This window comes from Schistocerca serialis, chromosome 4, assembly GCF_023864345.2.
Source record: "Schistocerca serialis cubense isolate TAMUIC-IGC-003099 chromosome 4, iqSchSeri2.2, whole genome shotgun sequence".
Taxonomy (NCBI): domain Eukaryota; kingdom Metazoa; phylum Arthropoda; class Insecta; order Orthoptera; family Acrididae; genus Schistocerca; species Schistocerca serialis.
The window spans coordinates 137,436,797-137,458,292 of record NC_064641.1 but is presented as its reverse complement, the minus strand read 5'-3'; the positions used below and the strand labels follow the sequence as shown (position 1 = coordinate 137,458,292).

The 21,496-nt window shown below is 45.0% G+C and overlaps 1 protein-coding gene across 1 annotated transcript in view; it reads left to right on the top strand.

The window, feature by feature from the left end:
* Positions 1-21,496, top strand: part of LOC126473272 (cell division cycle protein 27 homolog) — a 226,379-nt gene that overhangs the window by 20,769 nt on the left and 184,114 nt on the right. The window contains exons 3-4 of the mRNA XM_050100226.1: positions 9,021-9,168; positions 19,443-19,850. Coding sequence (XP_049956183.1) covers positions 9,021-9,168; positions 19,443-19,850 — 556 coding nt within the window. The remainder of the gene's footprint in view (positions 1-9,020; positions 9,169-19,442; positions 19,851-21,496) is intronic.

Here is a 21,496-nt window from a genome sequence, read left to right as displayed (position 1 = left end):
CTCCAGGATAACAAACTCCCGGGACATTAAACATCTCCCAATAACGTGATCAACTTACTCTTGGTCCTCACGCTCCAAGGGGGGTCATTTTATTCTGAGTGCGTATAGGAAACTGTTGGTTTAGTCATGAGTCACCACCATTTATTAAGTGGCAACCGTGCCCCCCTCTGTGCATTCTACTCTCATCCTTTGACATTGTGCCACTTTCTGATCTGTCGCCCATTTTTTGACTGTTAACAATTATGTCTGTGTTTGCCTCTATTTTGTCAGATTTTTAGCAGATGATATGCTTTCTGTCGATCGCGTCTTGCTTTTTATTTGCCGCAGCAGCATGTCGAAGGAAATTTGATCCCCCCCACCCCTCACTTCACTCTCTCAGCCCCCTCACGTGGACATCTGCCAACTCAACGGTGTTTTGAGAAATTTTCCCTAAGGTCAACCTTGTCCTTAGCTGCTACTCTTTCAAAGTTGCTTGATTGGGTTTTTGCCTTTTTCCCTTCAGGTTTTTTTTAGTATTTGTTTTTTCTTATGTTGTGATACTGGCGCTAATGACCTTAGCAGTTTTGCGCCCTACATTGGTGGATTTCAGAAATTGCAGTGGCCATTAGAGATTGCAGATGGGCTCTCCACTGCTAAGAACGACATCCATCAATGGAGCACCTCGTTACTATTAAATGGCTCCATGCCTGAGCCCACTACCTAATGAAATGACAGAAACAATAATGCTAGGGATGGTAGGTCGCTACCTTTGGACCGTGAACCCCCCCCCCCCCCCCTCCCGTTCGCTTGTTTTTGGGAAAGGTTCAGTGCCTCTAAGGACACCAGTCACCACAAGTGAACCTGATGTCTCCGTGAATGCTGTTGGTTGCATTGACCCCCGTGCTGTCGCCGAACATTTTGCTCTGCATCATTCTCGAGCCTCAGTGTCTGAAAATTACCTGCTGACTTTTCCTGTCCTCAAACAGCGGGTGGAGCAAATGTTCTTAACTTTCACGGTATGGCATCTGGAGCCAGATAATGCTTCAATAAGTGGAAATTCTTCAGTGGCCTAGCTGTGTGCCCTGACACAGCTCCAGGGCCAGACTGCACTCACAGCAAAATGCTCAAACACCTGTCAGTGGAATGCCAATGTCACGCACTTGCCATTTCCAACCATATTTGGAGTGGGATTGAGTTCCCATCTCAGTGTCAAGAAAGAGTGATCACACTGGGACCGAGTAAATACCACATAGAGATGAACAGCTATTGCCCATTTAGTCTCACTAATGTTCTCTGCGAGTTGCTTGAACATATAGTGAACTGGCAGATGTGATGGTACCTTGAATCTCGTGGTCTTTTGGTTCCATCCCAGGGTATTTTTTATGAAGGGCATTCTACTGCTGACAATTTGGTCTGCTTGGAACCTGCTATCTGACAAGCTCTCGCCTGCCATCAACACCTTATTGCTGTGCTCTGTGACTTACTAAAGGCTTACAACACCACATGGCATTGTCGCATCCTTGTTACCGTACTTGAGTGTGATCTCCAGGACCTGCTCCTGATTTTTGTTTGGAACTTTTTGTCACACTGTACTTTCCAGATTCAGGTTGGTGCTTCCCACAGTACCACCCCATATACGAGGCAGTGGGATCCTACAGGGCTCTCTGTTGAGAGTACTTCTTTTTCTAGTGGCTGTCAATGGTCTAGCTGCAGCAGTGACGTCTAGAGTGTCACCCTCCCTATATGTTGACAGTTTTTGTATTTACTGTTGCTCCTCCATTGTGGGTGTTGCTGAACACCGACTGCACAGTGCCATACGAAAGGTGCAGTCCTGGGCTCTCACGCCTAGTGTCCGTTTTGTCAGTTGGAAAGATGTTCTTCATACACTTCTGTCGTCATCGCACTGTCCATCCACATCCAGAAATCCACTTCTACAACCAGTTGCTCAATTTGGTGGAGTCTTATCGCTTTCTGGGACTGGTCGTCGATGCCCGATTGATGTGGCTTCCCCATCTTTGCAAACTTTGCTGCGAAAGTGCGGGTCACATCTTAATACTCTCAGCTACCTCAGTCATACCAGTTGGGGTGCAGACCACTCTACAATTTTACGATTTGATGAAGCTGTGGCCCTATTCATCCTGATTATGGGAGTCTGACATATGGCTCAGCATTGTCTTCAGGATTGCGGATGCTGAACCTGATATACCATTTGTGGTCTGTCTTGCAGCAGTTGCTTTTCAAACTGGCCCTGTGGACAGCCTACCTGCAGAGGATGGGGTCCCTCCACTACAGATCAGGTTCCAAGAATTGCAGTGCTGATACACATTCACCCTTCCACTGGACATCCAAACTACTGTGTCCTTTTTCTTGGTAAGGAGATCCAACTCCCACACCAGTGGCTCAGGATGGGAGTCGGAAATGCAGACGGAGGGACTGACCATGTAGTTTGCTCCCTTTAACTGATCAATCAAATCCAATATCACACAATCCAATAACTAATCATCATCAAAAAAGGAAAACAGAAACAAACATAAAGTTGCAAAGCAGACATTTTTAGTAAACTCTCCAGGAAGGTCGGACAATGATTGCCTTATGGGACTGTGGTAAATCCAGAGTTGACAAGCAGGCTAATCAGTGCTGCAATCCATATTATCTGGATATGCTTTACTGATTACATTGGAACATTTTATCAAAAGGAAAATTCACCAAACTATAAAACTTTGAAACAGAAATTCCCTGGCCAGTGTTCACTTCCAGGAGGTGAAATTTTAGTACTGCCGATACACACATATAAAAGTATACACACTATCCTAACCTTTGAAAGTAATGATAATTCCTTCATCAGGGAGCAGAAAAGGAGAGTTTGGGGGTAGTCAACAAAAGAATGGGCTGGTTAGTGAGGCTCTGGGGTTGGAAGGATACAACGAACTTCCAAGGAATTGTGTGGTCAGTAGGTGTAAACTAACACCCAAACCAAAAAGATTGTGTGGGTATTACAAAGGGCAGTGTAAATAAACAAATGAAAGCAGAAAAAATGCTTACTGTTAGACCTGAACTGCTGAAGAGAAGTATAAATTTAAACATATTAATTAGTGATTGCTTCAGAGGAAAACAAAAACAAACCTTCCAGTCACAAAAACATGACCCTCATCAAGGAGAAAGAAAGGTAGAGCAACAACAAAGGGAAGAAAATAAGACATGACACTATTAGATGATTCAGTACCGACAACTTCACATGGTGGAAAGTCTGATGTGGAAATTTAAATCTTAACAAAAGAATGTGTTCTCTTCCTCCTTGTTAGCATCTAAATAGTAAACTATAATAGATAGAAAAGTGTTAGAGAGGACACATAGTAAATGGCTTCCATATTGCAAGGTAAAGTTAATAGATTCAAAAATGTTATGGAAGAACTGAGCTTCTAATAACAGATAAAACCCATTGGCTTTTATTTGTAAGGATTCTGTTACTAAGAAGCATATACTCTTGTGATAACAAGCGACAATTTCTTAACCTTCAGTCAACAACCTGCAGTACTAGCACTGCAATGTCAGATCTTTTTGCCCCAACTCATTTTGTAAGTACAGTGTTTATTTTTTTCAATATTTTAGGAAACAGTGAAGTACAATTGTTTAAAATATACACTTTTATTACATGGTGTATACGACCCGGGAGATCCGGGGAAAACCTGGGAATTTTTTCACCTGGGAGAAAACCGAGAAAAATCCGGGAATTTTTTAGAATTCCGGGAATTTTTCATTGTTTTAGTTTTCAGTTAAATTTTTGTAATTTTCAGTGGTAAGAACTGTTACTCTAACAAAGGATATTACTGTATCCCTTTACTGCAGAATAATACTACAGCATTAAAACATGAATGAGAGAAAAAAAAACAAAAATAAAACTTAAATTGCAAAGAAAATGCGCCATATAAAATAACACAGTGCTCGTACAAGCGTGTGCCAACAGCAAAGTATGTCAAAGGCTTTTGGAAGACTATGCAATGCTTCATAACAACAAATTGCCTTTGATGAGCATGACGTCACAACTGTTTACATTAGACTCATTTAATCAGTTACGAGTGGGCTTGTGCACACGCGCAGTTGATTCGCATACGAGTAGTGTCTTCTCCTGCTTCTGGCTACAGCAATGTGGCTGTTGGCTGTGTAAGCAGCAGTAGCAGCAACCAGCCACATGATACCCGGAAAAATTTTACTGGTGCACCCAAGCTGTTAGATGCATGCATGTGCAGCAGGCCCGGATCTAGTGGGGAGTGAGGGCAAACTGGGGTACCTGAACCAGGCGGCGATTTCGGGGGCAGGGGCAAATTCATATTCTTAAGGGGGGGGGGGGGGGAAGTGTTTCATAAAGCACCCAGCATCCAGCGCACGTCGTTCTATCGATTATTCATATCATTTTGAAACGAACCCTTGCTGGTTTTTGAACACATTCTAAGTTGATTTTTGAATGCGTGCATAGTGTACTTGATGTCTCTGCCAGGGGAATCCTCGTCACATCTAGAAATAAACTTTCCTGCAGACAAAACGGGACAGGGCTATACGAGCTGAGCGAAATAAAGCCGAACCGGTGAATGCCAAGTGCTGCTTGTTCATGTGGTTGATTCGGTTTGCGAATGTTCAGCCTTGTTATAATTACTAGCGAAATCCATAGATTTAGACTACCAGAGTGGAAATAAATGACTAACAGGTAAGAAAGATTACATATTATCGTCTCGGTGTATCCAAGAAAGTGAAGTTGTGACAGAAATCTTTTGACCAGATCGCTACAGGGCCAGTTGTAGTCCCTGGCTAGCAGCCGCTAAAGTTCCATTCTGAGAGTAGCGCGGAAAACGTGTTGTACGAACACGTAATAACGCCTAACCGGAGAATAATCGCTGGATAACTAAACCAGTGATTGTGGCAGGGTTAGTGAAATTTTCCGGAGAATGAGTTTTGACAGTGGTAGGAATAGTTACAGAATTAGTGATGACAAGACTGTTTGTTACCAACGAGGAAGGAGAAGAAGCGGGGACATCACACAAATTATGGAAGAATATGACGATTCCTAATTTATACTAAAATTTCGTTCTACTAGTTTTTGGTCTTGTGAATGTGAAACTATTTCCTAACATAAAGCTTTTTGCTTGTAGTAGGCCAAATAGGTATTTCGTATTAGTACTTCGTGAATTATATTCTGACATATTATAAAAATGATCATTATTGTCAAAACAATCTCGCTTATTTGGCCTGTGTTACAATTTCTGAAATATTAGAAAGGCCTATTTTGTTTTCTCCAGCACACAGTGACAACATATATGTAATCAGATCGAGAAACCACACCAGTCTTGGGTACTATTTGTATTAACAGCTTTTTCTGTATTAGACAACGACCTTTTAATTTTTCATGTAGCAAAACGTTTGATGAACTTTGATAAGGTAATAGTCCTTTCGCAGAAAGGAAAGCACGCCATGTAAAGCTGTAGCAAGATTAGACAGAAAAATCGCCAGGACCTAAGGATTTATTTAGTTTTTATGTCACACAGAAGAGCAAGTTATTAGCTAATAGGCAATAGAGAGTCCAGTTTTTCTGAAGAGTTCTTGTTCTCCTGGTTACAAATAATCCTATCCAGTATTAATTGTGAGGTTTTTTTTTTTTTACAAAGAATAGGGGGGGGGGGGGGGGGGGATTGGGCAGGATGTCAGACCGGCCGATTGGGAGCAGGAGAGGCGCTACAGGACATACACGTTTGAGTTCCACAGAGCAAAACATAGTGACGTACGATATAACAATGTTGTTTGAAGATGCGTGGCACCTCACTGCACACTTAAGACCAAATAACCTGTCCTACATATCCTCGAAGATATATCTTTTATGTATCAGACTCTTCGGAAAGATGTACACTACAAAATGAACTTATTTTTGAAAAGTAATTTTTCCTAATTTTTGACGTTCTGATGTGCAGAGCAGTCTGAGTTATAGTTTGGGGGGGGGGGGGGGGGGGTAGGGGGTAGTCTCCACACGACTCGTTTTTACATTTAATGATTTTTCTGTTTCTTTTTTGTTTACTGCTCTCACGTCATATGAAAACAAGACGGATTTCTGAGGCTGGGAGCTATCAAGTGAATTAAAATACATTCACATAATTACGGAAGGCTAAACTATGTACTAGTTTCAGATTTTATTTTATTTCCACCTTTCTGACAGTCAAGCATTAATCGCCTTGCAGAACAATGAAGTTATTTTTGTCGGTTTGATAAATAAATTTGGCTTTTATTAAGCTTTCCTGCTGAGGCAGTCAATTTATTCCACACTATTGGCTAGTTTCAACTGTTCGCTGCATTTCAGGTGCACGTTTTTATCTTCTAGCACGTATGGCATTATGCCATAATAAAGAACCAAACATGAAATAATACAGTACAGGTACTCCAAGAAAATTTACGTCCCAAAAACCACACTGAAATGCTTCATATCTGGTCGAGGCCTACGTCATTGAGAATCTGGACATACAAATGTGCACTGTAAGACGAACTATGCATTTTAGTGTGGTTCACGAAATTCTGACGCTCTTGGAGTATCCTCTGATGTCTTGTTTCTTTTATGACATAATGTAAGCTCTTTTAATGTTTTACACGTACGAACATAATGGGCTTCCTACATCACCGTAGCTGCGCAAGCGCGATGCCGTCTCTTACCCGGCGCTCTCTGACAGCTGCTGAAATGAATCTAACAGGTCATGGGAAAATATTGCGAGTGGTTGTTAGAAAAGCGTTATTTTCAAAGTAAATTTCCTTTTACGCAAGATGAACTATGTGCGAGAATGTACGATGGATTTCTCAAATCACAGAGTGTTTGGTCTCTTTTTTAAAAATCAAATCTTTGGTGACGAGCTATTTAGAAGAATTTTGAGCCCAGAAGATCAGAGATTTATGTTGGTATTAAAAATTTTGCTGGCGTATTTGTGTGGTGTATATTAAAGTGTAATATGCGCTAAACGGATCAACATTATGGGCCTGTAAGTGAAAACTTAGCTTCTCTTGTAGTTTATTAATCTTCGAGACAAATATATGCGAAAGCTTTGCTTTTCTTGTAGCAACACTATGTATATTAATTTAAACCATTAACTTTTCCTGTTGATGGAATTCATATTTATACTTTAGTAATACGAAAATATGCAGTGTCAGCGTACATGTTGCTGCATATGAAAGATCTTTTTTCCCCTTGACTATCGTTTTCCAAAGTGCCGGGAAATTCTACTATTCTGTATAAAATCATATCCTATCAAGGGATAAGTTTTACAGTTCCGAGGGAAAGTATACTGTCACTTAACATGGCAATAGCGTATTTTCACCTGGGAGAAAATGTATTTTTAACTGGGAGATCCAGGAAAAATCCGGGAATTTTCTCTCCTTGTCCGCGTATACACCCTGTATTAACAATTTAGGAAAAATTAAAGTCCAATTGTTACAAAATAAATGCTAAAAATATTCAATAAAACTATTTTTTTGACATTTTTTCAAAACTACCTTGTAACTTATTTTGAAATGATGATTAAATTCTTATAAAATTCAAAAGGAATAAGATAACCAATCAACATAGGTGAATGGCAAGTTACAACTAGATTAGGCAAGGCAGGTAATACTTTATTCTGGTTGACATTGAAAGCACATACATTTCATTTTTATGTGTTACCCACAAATAAGCAATTTGCAGGTCTCTGAGGACTTACATTTACGTCATTCGCGTACCGGTTTGTGTGTGTGGAGGGGGGGGGGTTCAGCATTAGCAGGCTGTGGAATCCCCAGAACTGCTCTTACTTCTGTTCGTAGATTAGATTCGTGGTTAGCCTTTTGTTGAGGATGGCCTCAGTTCCAGGAAGTACTTCACTAATGCAATTATTTCAAAAAGTTGGATCGGCTCACTTGTTCACTGTGTTGTTATTGAGCCGATGGAGGTACAAAAGCATTTATTCCATCATCATCCTGTATTCCATAGAAATAGCGCATTGGCCATAGTCTAACACCTCTTTTCATTGAATGGCTAAGACACAACTTGTCGAAAACAATAATATGTGTTTGGCAATTGCTAAAGATTTACACTTCCATTTGAAGGGAAATAATGTATAATTACATAAAATTCTGGGCACTACACATCACTTCTAAGCACTGTAGTAAACAATCTTGTAATGATTAAATGTCTGTCTCAGAAATTGTTGAATTTTGAAAGCTCTCTTTCTGTCTAGGACAAATGAGATTCCTTTCTTTGGAAGTGACCCATATTTCTGATTATCTTCCAATAATTCCCCATATCCTGGGAGGAGTGTTTCCTGATACAGACATTTTGTCAGTGGCAGCCTGTAAGTCCACGACTTCTCGTAGAGTTCTCTGTGCCTTCTAGCTATCAATACTGCATAGAGACTTAGTGATGGAAGACTTTCACAGCAGATTGAGAAACAAAACTTTTGTGCATGTGTCAGATTCATTGGAATGTATTCAAAAAAAGGACAAGGATAACAGCAAGCTGAGCATCTTGAAATCATTACAAATCAATTTTCTCATGCTGTTTACATGTACAGTATATATTTATAATTTTCTTCATTTTATTTTTCACAGTAATAAAATTTGAAAATTTCACCATTGATATTGTGTATTTAATTACGTCTTTAGATCTTATTCTTCATATACACTGCACCGTCAATAAAGTTCACCCATTATTTTTTAAAAACTACCATGACTAGTAATTATATTGGAAGCACATATATATTTCATCTTCTCACAGATAACTTATTTATGATGCATTAAGTCTCATTTGGAAAATGTGTCTATCTCCAGGTGTTGTATTAAAAAATCCACACAGTCCCTTAATAAATGGGTTGACCAATGAAACAAGAATTAAAAGTAAGAACACTTAACTTAAGGATGCAAAGTGATAGTGACTCCATCAACTGATATTATACCATGTTTTTCTTCACATTCTGTAATTTTATGTCATGAAATATATGTAGCCTTAATGTTTTAAGAAAGCCCCCATAATATGTGTTGTTTTACAGTGGATTCAGATGAAGCACTGTTCCTGCTAGCAACATGCTATTATCGCTCAGGGAAAACTGGTCAGGCATATTCAGTGTTAAGGAGGAAAGGACCAACTTCTGCAAAATGTAAATTCCTTATGGCAAAATGCTGCCTTGATCTTCAAAAGTAAGTAAATAGTCACTCAGGATTCTGAATTTTGGAAAGAATGTTAAACTGCTTGATGTATTACTTTAGGGGAGTAAAATGTCTCATTGGAATGTCTATAGCTTTGAACCACAGAAATAAATTTTTTGTTTGAATTGAATAAAATAAACATGAAAGAGTGGTTGATATATTTTCTTAATGTTAGCAGCTCTTTGTAGTTACATATTGAAATTTGTTGTGTCTCGATAGGTTACCTGTGACTCCTCACAGTTCTACAGATTAATGTGAATTGTATGGTGGAAGGTAATTAATAAGTCAGATGGATTTGTGCATTTCATTTAAGATGTGCAAAAGATATCTGGGCTCACGCAGCTCCAGTAAATCATCATAAATACGAGGTGCATTCAAGTTCTAAGGCCTCCAATTTTTTTTCTAATTAACTACTCACCCGAAATCGATGAAACTGGCGTTACTTCTCGACGTAATCGCCCTGCAGACGTACACATTTTTCACAACACTGACGCCATGATTCCATGGCAGTGGCGAAGGCTTCTTTAGGAGTCTGTTTTGACCACTGGAAAATAGCTGAGGCAATAGCAGCACAGCTGGTGAATGTGCGGCCACGGAGTGTGTCTTTCGTTGTTGGAAAAAGCCAAAAGTCACTAGGAGCCAGGTCAGGTGAGTAGGGAGCATGAGGAATCACTTCAAAGTTGTTATCACGAAGAAACTGTTGCGTAACGTTAGCTTGATGTGCGGGTGCGTTGTCTTGGTGAAACAGCACACGCGCAGCCCTTCTCGGACGTTTTTGTTGCAGTGCAGGAAGGAATTTGTTCTTCAAAACATTTTTGTAGGATGCACCTGTTACCGTAGTGCCCTTTGGAACACAATGGGTAAGGATTACGCCCTTGCTGTCCCAGAACATGGACACCATCATTTTTTTCAGCACTGGCGGTTACCCGACATTTTTTTGGTGGCGGTGAATCTGTGTGCTTCCATTGAGCTGACTGGCGCTTTGTTTCTGGATTGAAAAATGGCATCCACGTCTCATCCATTGTCACAACCGACGAAAAGAAAGTCCCATTCATGCTGTCGTTGCGCGTCAACATTGCTTGGCAACATGCCACACGGGCAGCCATGTGGTCGTCCGTCAGCATTCTTGGCACCCACCTGGGTGACACTTTTCGCATTTTCAGGTCGTCATGCAGGATTGTGTGCACAGAACCCACGGAAATGCCAACTCTGGAGGCGATCTGTTCAACAGTCATTCGGCGATCCCCCAAAACAGTTCTCTCCACTTACTCGATCATGTCGTCAGACCGGCTTGTGTGAGCCCGAGGTTGTTTCGGTTTTTTGTCACACGATGTTCTGCCTTCATTAAACTATTGCACCCATGAACGCACTTTCGACACATCCGTAACTCCATCACCACATGTCTCCTTCAACTGTTGATGAATTTCAGTTGGTTTCACACCACGCAAATTCAGAAAACGAATGATTGCACGCTGTTCAAGTAAGGAAAACGTCGCCATTTTAAGTATTTAAAACAGTTCCCATTCTCGCCGTTGGCGGTAAAATTCCATCTGCCGTACGGTGCTGCCATCTCTGGGATGTATTGACAATGAACGCGGCCTCATTTTAAAACAATGTGCATGTTTCTCTTTCCAGTCCGGAGAAAAAAAATTGGAGGCCTTAGAACCTGAATGCACCTCGTATTATGGAAAGCTTACAAGAAAGAATTGAAAGCCGTCTGTGAATTCTTGAGAATGACAGATTTGGCTTATTTTTTGATACTGTTGAGATCTTTCTTCTGGTATTATGTTTAGACTGCCATGTGTGTAAACACTCTATTGAAGAGTATGTTGTTGAAACTGTTGTTGTGGTACTCTCATTAGGACTGGAATTAAAAAACTTGTCCAGGCACACAGGTGAAGGCTTCTTGGGGTTCCCCTAAATTGTGCAAATTTAAATGGCGTGGTGGCCCCTTTGAAAAAGACCTCGTCAATTATTTTTCCAGTCTTGTGCAATCTTATACTGTGCTCTATCTATAAAATCCTTATTGTTAAATTCTACTCTCGTTTCCTTCATTTTTATGTATATTTTTCCTTGCTTGTATATGAAATATTTATTACTGTAACCTGTTGTGACATGCTTAGAATATGTAAAAGATGTTACATGTCTTTTCTCCATTTATTGCACCACAGAGTAGATGTGTTTACTATCAATTAAAGTATTAGTGGAAGTTTATTTTATTATTAACAAATTTAATTGCATAACAGGTAGAAGTGAACTCTAGTTGTCAGCTGAAGTTAACTAATGTGTCTCTCCCCAACCCTCTTCAATCTCTCCCCTCCCCTCTTAAAGCCTTCCCCCCTCCCCTCCCCTCTTAGCGCCTCCCCCCTGCCCCCGTTGGCGCCTCCCCCCTGCCCCCGTTGGCGCCTCCCCCCTGCCCCCGTTGGCGCCTCCCCCCTCCCCCCGTTGGCGCCTCCCCCCTCCCCCCGTTGGCGCCTCCCCCCTCCCCCCGTTGACGCCTCCCCCCTCCCCCCGTTGGCGCCTCCTCCGCCCCCCGTTGGCGCCGGCCCCCTCCCACCATTGGCGCCTCCCCCCTCCCCCCATTGGCGCCACCCCCTCCCCCTCGGCGCCTCTTCCCTCCCCCTCGGCGCCTCTTCCCTCCCCCTTGGCGCCTCTTCCCTCCCCCTCGGCGCCTCTTCCCTCCCCCTCGGCGCCTCTTCCCTCCCCCTCGGCGCCTCTTCCCTCCCCCTCGGCGCCTCTTCCCTCCCCCTCAGCGCCTACCCCCTCCGTGCCTCAACCTTGGCATGGCACCAAGCCTCCTTCCCCCTTGGCGCCGTGACCCGCCCCCCCCTTGGCGCCGTGACCCGCCCCCCCCTTGGCGCCGTGACCCGCCCCCCCCTTGGCGCCGTGACCCGCCCCCCCCTTGGCGCCGTGACCCGCCCCCCCCCTTGGCGCCGTGACCCGCCCCCCCCCTTGGCGCCGTGACATGTCCCCCCTTGGTGCCGTGACATGTCCCCCCTTGGTGCCGTGACATGTCCCCCCTTGGTGCCGTGACATGTCCCCCCTTGGTGCCGTGACATGTCCCCCCTTGGTGCCGTGACATGTCCCCCCTTGGTGCTGTGACATGTCCCCCCTTGGCGCAGTGACATGTCCCCCCTTGGCGCCATGACCCCTCCCCCCTCCTCCTTGGCGCCACGCCCCACCCCCTCTCCCTTGGCGTCACGCCCCACCCCCCTCCCCCTTGGCGCCAAACGCCGCGCCCCTCCCCCTTGGCGCCATGACCCCTCCCCTCTCCTCCTTGGCGCCATGACCCATACCCCCTCCCCCCTTGGCGCCATGACCTATACACCCTCCCCCCCTTGGCGCCATGACCTATACCCCCTCCCCCCCTTGGCACCTTTCCCCATCCCCCCTCCCCCCCTTGGCGCCGCGCTCCCTCCCCCCCTTGGCGCCGCGCTCCCTCCCCCCCTTGGCGCCGCGCTCCCTCCCCCCCTTGGCGCCGCGCTCCCTCCCCCCCTTGGCGCCGCGCTCCCTCCCCCCCTTGGCGCCGCGCTCCCTCCCCCCCTTGGCGCCGCGCTCCCTCCCCCCCTTGGCGCCGCGCTCCCTCCCCCCCTTGGCGCCGCGCTCCCTCCCCCCCTTGGCGCCGCGCTCCCTCCCCCCCTTGGCGCCGCGCTCCCTCCCCCCCTTGGCGCCGCGCTCCCTACCCCCCATGGCGCCGCGCTCCCTACCCCCTTGGCGCCGCGCCCCCACCCCCCATTGGCGCCGCGCCCCCACCCCCCATTGGCGCCGCGCCCCCACCCCCCATTGGCGCCGCGCCCCCTACCCCCCGATTGGCGCCGCGCCCCCTACCCCCGATTGGCGCCGCGCCCCCTCCCGCCTCGGCGCCACTCTCCCTCCCCCCTCGGCTCCTCTGCCCCCCCCCCCCGGTTCCTATCCCCCCCCCCCATTGATCCTCTGCCACGCCCCCCTCGGCTATCTCCCCGCCCCCCTCGGCTCCTCTGCCCCGCCCCTCCACCCACACACCCGTCCCCCTCCGCGCAACCCACACCCCTCCTCGCCACCCTCACCCCTCCTCGCCCCTCGACGCATCACCCACTCCCCGGCACCTTACTCGCCCCTCGTCGCGTCACCCCCTCCGCCCCTATCGCCCCTCGGCGCCTCACCCCCTCCGACCCCATTGCCCCTCGGCGCCTCACCCCCTCCGACCCCATTGCCTCTCGGCGCCTCACCCCCTCCGACCCCATTGCCCCTCGGCGCCTCACCCCCTCCGACCCCATCGCCCCTCGTCGCCTCACCCCCTCCGACCCCATCGCCCCTCGTCGCCTCAACCTCTCCGACCCCCTCGCCCCTCATCGCCTAAACCTCTCTGACCCCCTCTGCCCCTTGGCCTCTCACCCCCTCCGACCCTCACCCGTCCCTGCCCGCCTGGATGCATACCCGCCAACCTGCACCCGCAGAACAACTGGAAGTCGTTGTCCACTGCCCCCCCCCCCCCCCCCCCCAATGTGTGGCCAGCCCCCAACCCATTATCCCAGTGTGCATCCACTCCTCATCCTCCCCAATCAGTCTGCACCCACTCCTCACCCCCCCCCCCCCAATCAGTCTGCACCCAGCTTCCCACCCCCCCACCCCCCACCAGGCTGCACCCAGCTGTCCCCACCCCTCCCCACCACGCTGCACCCACACTGTCTCCCTCCAGTCTGCATCTGCTGCCTGCCAGCCTGCAACTTTCCCCCACCGCCCGCCAATCTGCACCAGCCCCTTGCCCCCCATCAGTCTGTATCCAAACTCGTCCCCCTCTACCCACTCTATTGCCAATCTTCACCCGCCCTCACCTCACTCCCTGCCAAGCTACACCCATCCAAACCCCCACCAGTCTGCACCCTCCCATCACCAGTCTGCAGTCGGCCTGCCACCTCCGCCAGTTTTCGCCTGTCCCCATCCCTGCCTGTCTGCGCCAGTCCCACTGCCTGCTCGTCTGTGCCGGCTCCTACCCCCGCACACCCTGTTGCGCTGCTCACCCCCCCCCCCCCCCCCCACCGCCCCAGCAGCTTTGCCCTGCTGGCAGTCTTTGTTCCCCTCCAGCTGTCTGCACCACCCTAGCAGTGTCCCCCCCCCCCCCCCCCCCCAGCTCCTTCCCATCTGCCAGCAGCCTGCTGTGTCTACATCTGTCCCCCTACCAGTGCCACCAGTCTGCATTCGCCCCCCTCAATCAATCAGTGCCTGTCCCCGCCCCAGCAAGTGTGTGTCTGTCCCGTTCACCAGTTTTTGCCTCCCCCACACCAGTCCTACCAGTCCTTGTTTGTCTGCCACCCACCACTCTGAGCCCAACCCCCACCAGTCAGCACTCGGTTCCCCCACCAGTCAGCGCCACCCCACCCACAGGTCTGCATCTGCCCCCCCCCCCCCACCTCATCCACCCATTTTTGTCTGACCCTCTCCCCCATCCATTTACCTCTGCTTCTCCCCTCCATCCAACAGTGTGCATCTGACTTCTCCCCCCACCCATTTGCACCTGCCACCCCACCCACCAGTTTGTGTGCCAATCACCCGTGTGTGTCGGTCCCCCACCATCGAGCCAGGTGACGCAGTGGTAAACGGACTGAACTTGCATTTGGGAAGATAAAGGTTCAAACCCACATCTGGCCATCCTCATTTATGTTTTTTGTGATTTCCCTAAATCACTTCATGTAAATGCCTGGATGGTTCCTGATGAAGGGTGTGGTCAACTTCCCTCTCCATGCTTCTCAAATCTCTTGGGACCAGTAGCCTCACTGTTTCGTCCACTCTCCTGAATCAACCAACCGACCAATCCTCCCCACCATCGTGCACACCCGCCACCCTCACAGCTCTGCAGTCGCCCACTGCAACTGCTGCTGCCCTCACCTCACTCTGTCCCTTTCCCTCTGTGTGCCAGCTATGGCCACCATCTCGCTCTGTGCCATTCATGACCCGTCTCCATTTCTCTGACTCGCTACTCGCTGCCCCATACCTGCACGCATCTCTCCACCAATGTGAATACCCCACCCAGACCTTAGCACCCCCTTCCGTGGTTGCACTCCTCTCTGCCCATGCACCACACTCCTGCACTCCTTTGCCTCCCTCCCATGCCCTGGCACACCTTCCTCTCTCCTGTGAGTAGATGCATGACAGCTATTGGCCTTGAGCTGTTGCGGTCCTTTCCTCTGCTGCAGTCTTACTCACTGACTGTATTTTTCCATAGACTTTGTCTCTAGGGCAGATTCATAATTCGGCCTTGCTTGTTTATAGGACATAGATCATGGCTCTTCCTGCTGGTTTTTCCCAAGCTTTATTTTCCGAAACACATTTTGGTTGACTCATATTTGTTCTTCGTGTCCAGGTATGGCTTCCAATTGTTGGAAAATTGTTACAGAAGTGCGACCCGTATGCTTGAGGTCTCCCAATAACTAACAAGGTAGTCAGACCATGTGGGGGATCATCAGGTGCCCACTCTGCGGTAGTCCTCCGACTATGAAAGGGTCACTCTGTTCATGCCTGAGCAGTTACCTGCCTGCATATTCTAATGAGTAGGTGCCTGCTCCTTTGGCGGCACTGGGACCACTGACAGTAGCCATCAAACCAGTTGACTACAGTTTTGGCTGTGTGCTGCCTATGGGAAGTGCCCTCAATCCCACAGTGGATGTTTTTCACAGCGAAAAACCCAAAGTTGTCAGCCAGTGGCCGTGAGGCTCTGGCCATCTTTTTGTACAGATTTGAATGCTTCCCAAGAACTGTCTCTCCTTTGGGAGGAAAAAAAAGGTTGTCATTATTCATCACTTGTGGGGTCAGGGGGGTGGGTTCACTCAATCGTGCATCCTCCATCAGCCATCCAGTCATCCCTCTTTTACTGTATTTTTAATTGCTGTTAGATTTAGTTAGTACTTTTCTCTGCAGCACACTACTTTTTTCGTATAGCACTCCAATGAACAAGAGTGAACAGTTGTGGGAGGAGCACCACCTGTTGAACTCTGTGTCCCTGGGAACACTTATGCAGCCACCTACCAACCTGGTTATTTCTCGCATCTGAATTTACTATTTTCAGTCCACTGATGTTCACTATTTTTTAATCTTTTGACTTTTACTATTACAGACCACCTCTACAGCTATCTAGAAGGACCTATTTATTCTGTTGCTGACCTATCCCTGCTTTGTGTTGGCAGGTACCAGATGTGAGGGAGGTGCCTCTCTTAGACAAGTTCTGGGGAGCCCTCACCTGCTCTCCAACCTGACTTATATGTTTTTATCTACTGTTTGGATCCTTAAACTTCCAACCAACTAATCAATCAGCCAGCCAACAGTATACAAATGTGTCAGTGTATTTTATAAAATGTACACTTGTGAAGAAGTCCTGTGGTTGACATTCTGTTCTCTGTGACTTATGACTGGGGTCAGCTGAATTGGGCCATCTGCAGATTTACAGCTGGAATAAAGAGAAATGAAAACATTAGTTATTTCCTCTCATCTAAGCTATTTATATTACTTAACAGCTAAAATGTTCACCCAGTCCCAGTTGCAGGTTGCCTTCCTCATAGCTTCCAGGAAAAATAAAAATTTAATTTTCAGTATTTCATATAATTATTGACCAAATTTAAAATGCTGTCATAATCTGCTCAGTACGAGTTATGATCTTATATTAAAGGTTTAACACATAGATCGAGAATGAAACTTAGAAGAAGCTGTGTGTCTCTTGAGGCAGTGTAACTCGTAGTGCACAAACTACCCAGCCTATATTCTCCCAGTATTAGAGAATGAGAGCACTTACTGACGTCCAACTGCAGCAAAATTTCAGCATCAAGCATATAGATTTTACACTCTCAACATCAACATCAGTTATTGAACACACAAACTTGCTTGTAATTACACATTGGAAGCTGTTTTATGTAAAGAAGTTTGGTTTTTCGGGGAATTAGAGGGGTGGGGTGCTGGTTTATCGTACATATGAAAGAGACAAGTACATAAGTGTACAAGGTTACCTAAAATACTGCACTGTCGCTACCACTGGTGTGTTGTTATAACTGAGAAGAGACAAAAATTTTAACAGTTATGTCAGATACTTGGTATTACTAGACGATTGAGTGGCAGCACCACCAGATTGTGAACATATAAGTGCATTTCAGGTGCATTAATTACAAATGCGAAAATATGAATATAATGTAAAAAAAATTAGAAATGAAGTGACTGTATTGGGTGTCGATTTAGTTAAGAGGCCACGTATCTAGATGCAGAAAACTGAATCAGTTTGCTTTACATTGAACCTTATCCTTATGCGTACTTTCGCACAAGGGTTGCAGCTCACTGTAGCTGTTGTGTAGCTTGTCAGGTAAATTTCTGCTGCTCAAAATACAAGCCTTCAGGCTGCGAGCCACTTCCTGCCAATGGTACACTCTTCACACACAGTTTCAGTACACAATGTCAAGTCAGCAAGCAACTTTGCCTGCTGTTTCTCAGTAGTGCACACTAAAGGTTTTCTGTACGTTTCTTGACTGTATAGAAAACAGCGACTTTATTCAACACAGAAAGTTTCATTACAGAAGTGAAGTAGGTCAGTACTGTGGGAGAGCCCTGTACCTTACAGTGTCAAAAAATGAAAATAGGCTGAAGCTTGGAATGAAATATGTAGAGTTTATAACATGGTTTGGACATCTTCCCACCACATTTGGTACTGACTTGTAATAATTTTTATTAATCTTTAGCAAGATGCATACTGTACAAACATGTATGACTTGTGCATTGTACTGCAGATCTTTCTGTTGTAGGTGATGACAAAAAGGGTTGATAAAAAATGCCAGTAAAGTCTTACTAATAGTTTTCTTCCCATTCGAGCTGCAATTTGTAACAGAGCCAGATTTTGCATCTGCTCTGCAGTATGTCTTAAATTTTATTCAGTCTTGAGTGAAAACATCATTTTGAAGCACAGCCCACCATATTAAGTCTTCTGCAAACAGGAGTGATATGTTGATAGGCCTGTGAAAAATCCAGCCCTTATTGCAGGCTGTTCCAGTCCTTCCTCATGGGGCAAAGGCACCCCTTGGCTCGCTTGGGAGCAGGTGCAGGCTGTCTGTGAGGCAGCCCCATTGCGCGCGTCTCGCACTTGTGCAAGCCACTTGACCACCCCTGTCCATGGGCATTCCCCAGTAGAGTATGATTGCATAGACTATGGCCTGGCTGCCTGACTGTCCCTGCATCAGCTGCTTGGGTATATCCCAGTCCATCTGTGTCGATGGGCAGCTGGCTGCCCATGAGCAGGCACCCAAACAGGAATAGCCTACCTTACTCGACAATAAGTCAAATGTAAATTCTGTAAGGCGTCTTACTCTAGACAGGCAGCAATTGAGCACTTCTTCATAATGACATCTGCAGTGTCCACTACTATTTTTTCAAAGGGAAACATTTTGTTACTGAATAGTTCTGTAACATAACAGACAGGTGACAGTTCATCTATGATTGGGACTTTGGGTCTGTGCACTGAAGACTGGCCACAGGAAGTGGCTAACTGTATCAAGAAGCATCATCTCCTGTGTGAAAAGGTCCTTATCAGTTGCGTAGTTTGGTTTTCAAGGCAGTCTAAAATGTTAAGAAAAGTTGTTTAATTGAATCATAATTAAAGGCTTCTGATGTCATACAATAAGACACTCTCTCTCTCTCTCTCTCTCTCTCTCTCTCTCTCACACACACACACACACACACACACACACACACACAAAAAGTTATGATCATATTTGATACATGCAGGCACCAATAAAGGCTCTGCTGGTTTAATCTTAGATAAAGTAAGTATGGTTTCTTTTTTTTTTAGCTGTGATTATCACAGTATACCGTCTGAATTCCAAAACAAGGAATCTTGTGGTATATATTGATGTGCAAAAAAGCCAATGTGTTGCTGGGGCTACAGAGCAAAGTGTATGTATTACTAAACTAGTTGCAATACTTGTATCCATTAAAGGTTCCTCAGATTTAACTATAAAGTAAATCTCTTTATAAGACCCATATGATAACTGTAATTATTGTAATACAAATAGTGGTATTACTGAAATGCAAGTTCATAACCTTTCTGCTATACCTAAGCACCAGGAACTGTTCCTGGTGCTTAGGTGTTCTTGGTACCTAAGCACCAAGAACAGTTCCTGTATGGCGAGTGGTTGCCTATTTATTCCAGTGTTTATCGTAGTAATTTTTTTTGTGTGGTTTTGTGTGTGGTATATTTATTACTGTCATATATTCTAGGATAAGAATAGTTGAATGTGTTTTGTGTTTTCTCTCCATAGGCTGTCTGAAGCAGAATCTATTCTAACAGGCGGAGATCCATCTAGATCCAGAAATCTTGAAGAAATAATATCAGAATTTGGGGAACACTCTTGTTTTGCTCTCCAGATCCTTGCAAAAATATGTTTGCAAACAGAACGAGGCTCCAAAGCTGCAGAGGCTTTGCGACGGGCTCTAAAACTCAATCCATTCCTTTGGCATTCTTTTGAGGAACTGTGTAATTGTGGGGAGAAACCAGATCCCCTAAGAACATTTCAGGTTTCAAATCTGGACAGTTTTATTATGTGTACTGGCAGTAGCCATCGTACCACTTGTGAATATGGCTTTGGTACATCATTTGGTGGAAACACTCTTTCCTCTAATAATTCCAACACCACCCCAAATGAGGTGCAACAAAATACAGTAAACAGGTAACTATAATTGTGACTTATTTATATTGTCCAGTGTTTGATTTTATGTTAACTTATATAGTTTCCCATTGTGGAATTTAACATCTTCCATAAAGATTAACATAAATGTCAATAATTTTCATTTTGTAAAATTACAGTTTTAACATTTCATGGCTTATGTATTCATAAATTACTATGTAATTAAGTTACGGAACTGAACTGCTGGCCAGTACCAGTAGGTGAAATAAAGAGTGCTGTTAATAGAAAGTTATAAAAGTAAATGACTGTTTGTAGATTCAAAAATATTAATTCCTCCATTAAAAGGAGACATGGCTAAGTTTGGAAAGGCTTAAACAGAACGGCATGTTACCCAGACGTCAGGACAAGAGCGACTGACGTGTGGTGAGCTCCTTACCGTAAAGTGTGTCACACTGTTGAAATGTGTACTAATATGTTATTTTGAAAACTTCTATAGAGTGACTTTTCTGAGGAGTGTTGTAATGGACTAAAACCCAGTTCTCAAAACATCCCAGTGACCAACTTTCCTGGTTATAAAATGGCTACCTTAAAATTCTCATTTATATTAATAATTGCATCATGTAGTAACTCTTGAAAGTTGAGACAGCGTACATGGTAAAATAAACAAATTACACTGTGTGTGTGTGTGTGTGTGTGTGTGTGTGTGTGTGTGTGTGTGTGTGTGTAAGTAAAAAAATAAAAAAGTAAAAAAAAGTGCCTAGGGAAGTTTTTCAGTATTCTCGCTTTTAATTTTGTGTTTTGCTTCTGATCTGCTGACCCACTCTACAGTGGTATACATCTTATCTCAATGAACTGGTAGTTAATAGCCATGTTCCATTCCACATTTTTGAATTTTGCTAACTTATTATTGAATGTTGTTAGAAATTGACGGATATAAATTTGACAGTTCTTTTTTTTTTAATCTTCCTAATATAGTACATCAGTGTTGCCTCCTGTGCAGTAATACTTATATAACGTGGCACTTGCTCTCCATTTCATCCCCTCTGCTGTTTCCATCATGCTGGTGGAATCCTGGTTAACTTGTGTATCTAGTTTTCATCTTAACAGATATATGGTACCCACAAATTCCAAAAGTTAAACAATTACTACTTGCAAGATGATGTATTTTTCTACATGCTAAGTAGGAAGATATTTTCAGGGGCAAATTTTGTAAATTAACAAACTTGAAAAGCAGACTAATGGTACACATTCTGAAACTTGTATAGGTAGCAAGCACACAATTTCTATGGATGGAGAATTTGGCAGTTTAGTGCATCATTATGAAAAGATGTGAACCTATAGCAGATGCCCATTAAAATTGTAAGGGAAACAAATTGGTGTCGAGCTTCTTCTTGTAAGGTGCACAGCTTATAGATGTATTAAAGAAAACTGCTTGAAAAAAGAAATTGTCAGGGATATCTCTCTGCTAACTTTGAGTTCATCTCGTCTTTGCCTTCTTACATCATAAATAAATCCATTTAGCCGCAGAGTTTTATTTTACGAAAAGTTTGCACATATACTTATCCAATTTTTGTGTGTATTTTTGCTTGTCTTGTAATTAATCATTATTCCTCTCTTCACCACCTTTCCTAATTATGTTATGATTCTGTTAGTTTCTCCTGTGCAGATGATGTTGAAGTTCTCTGAAT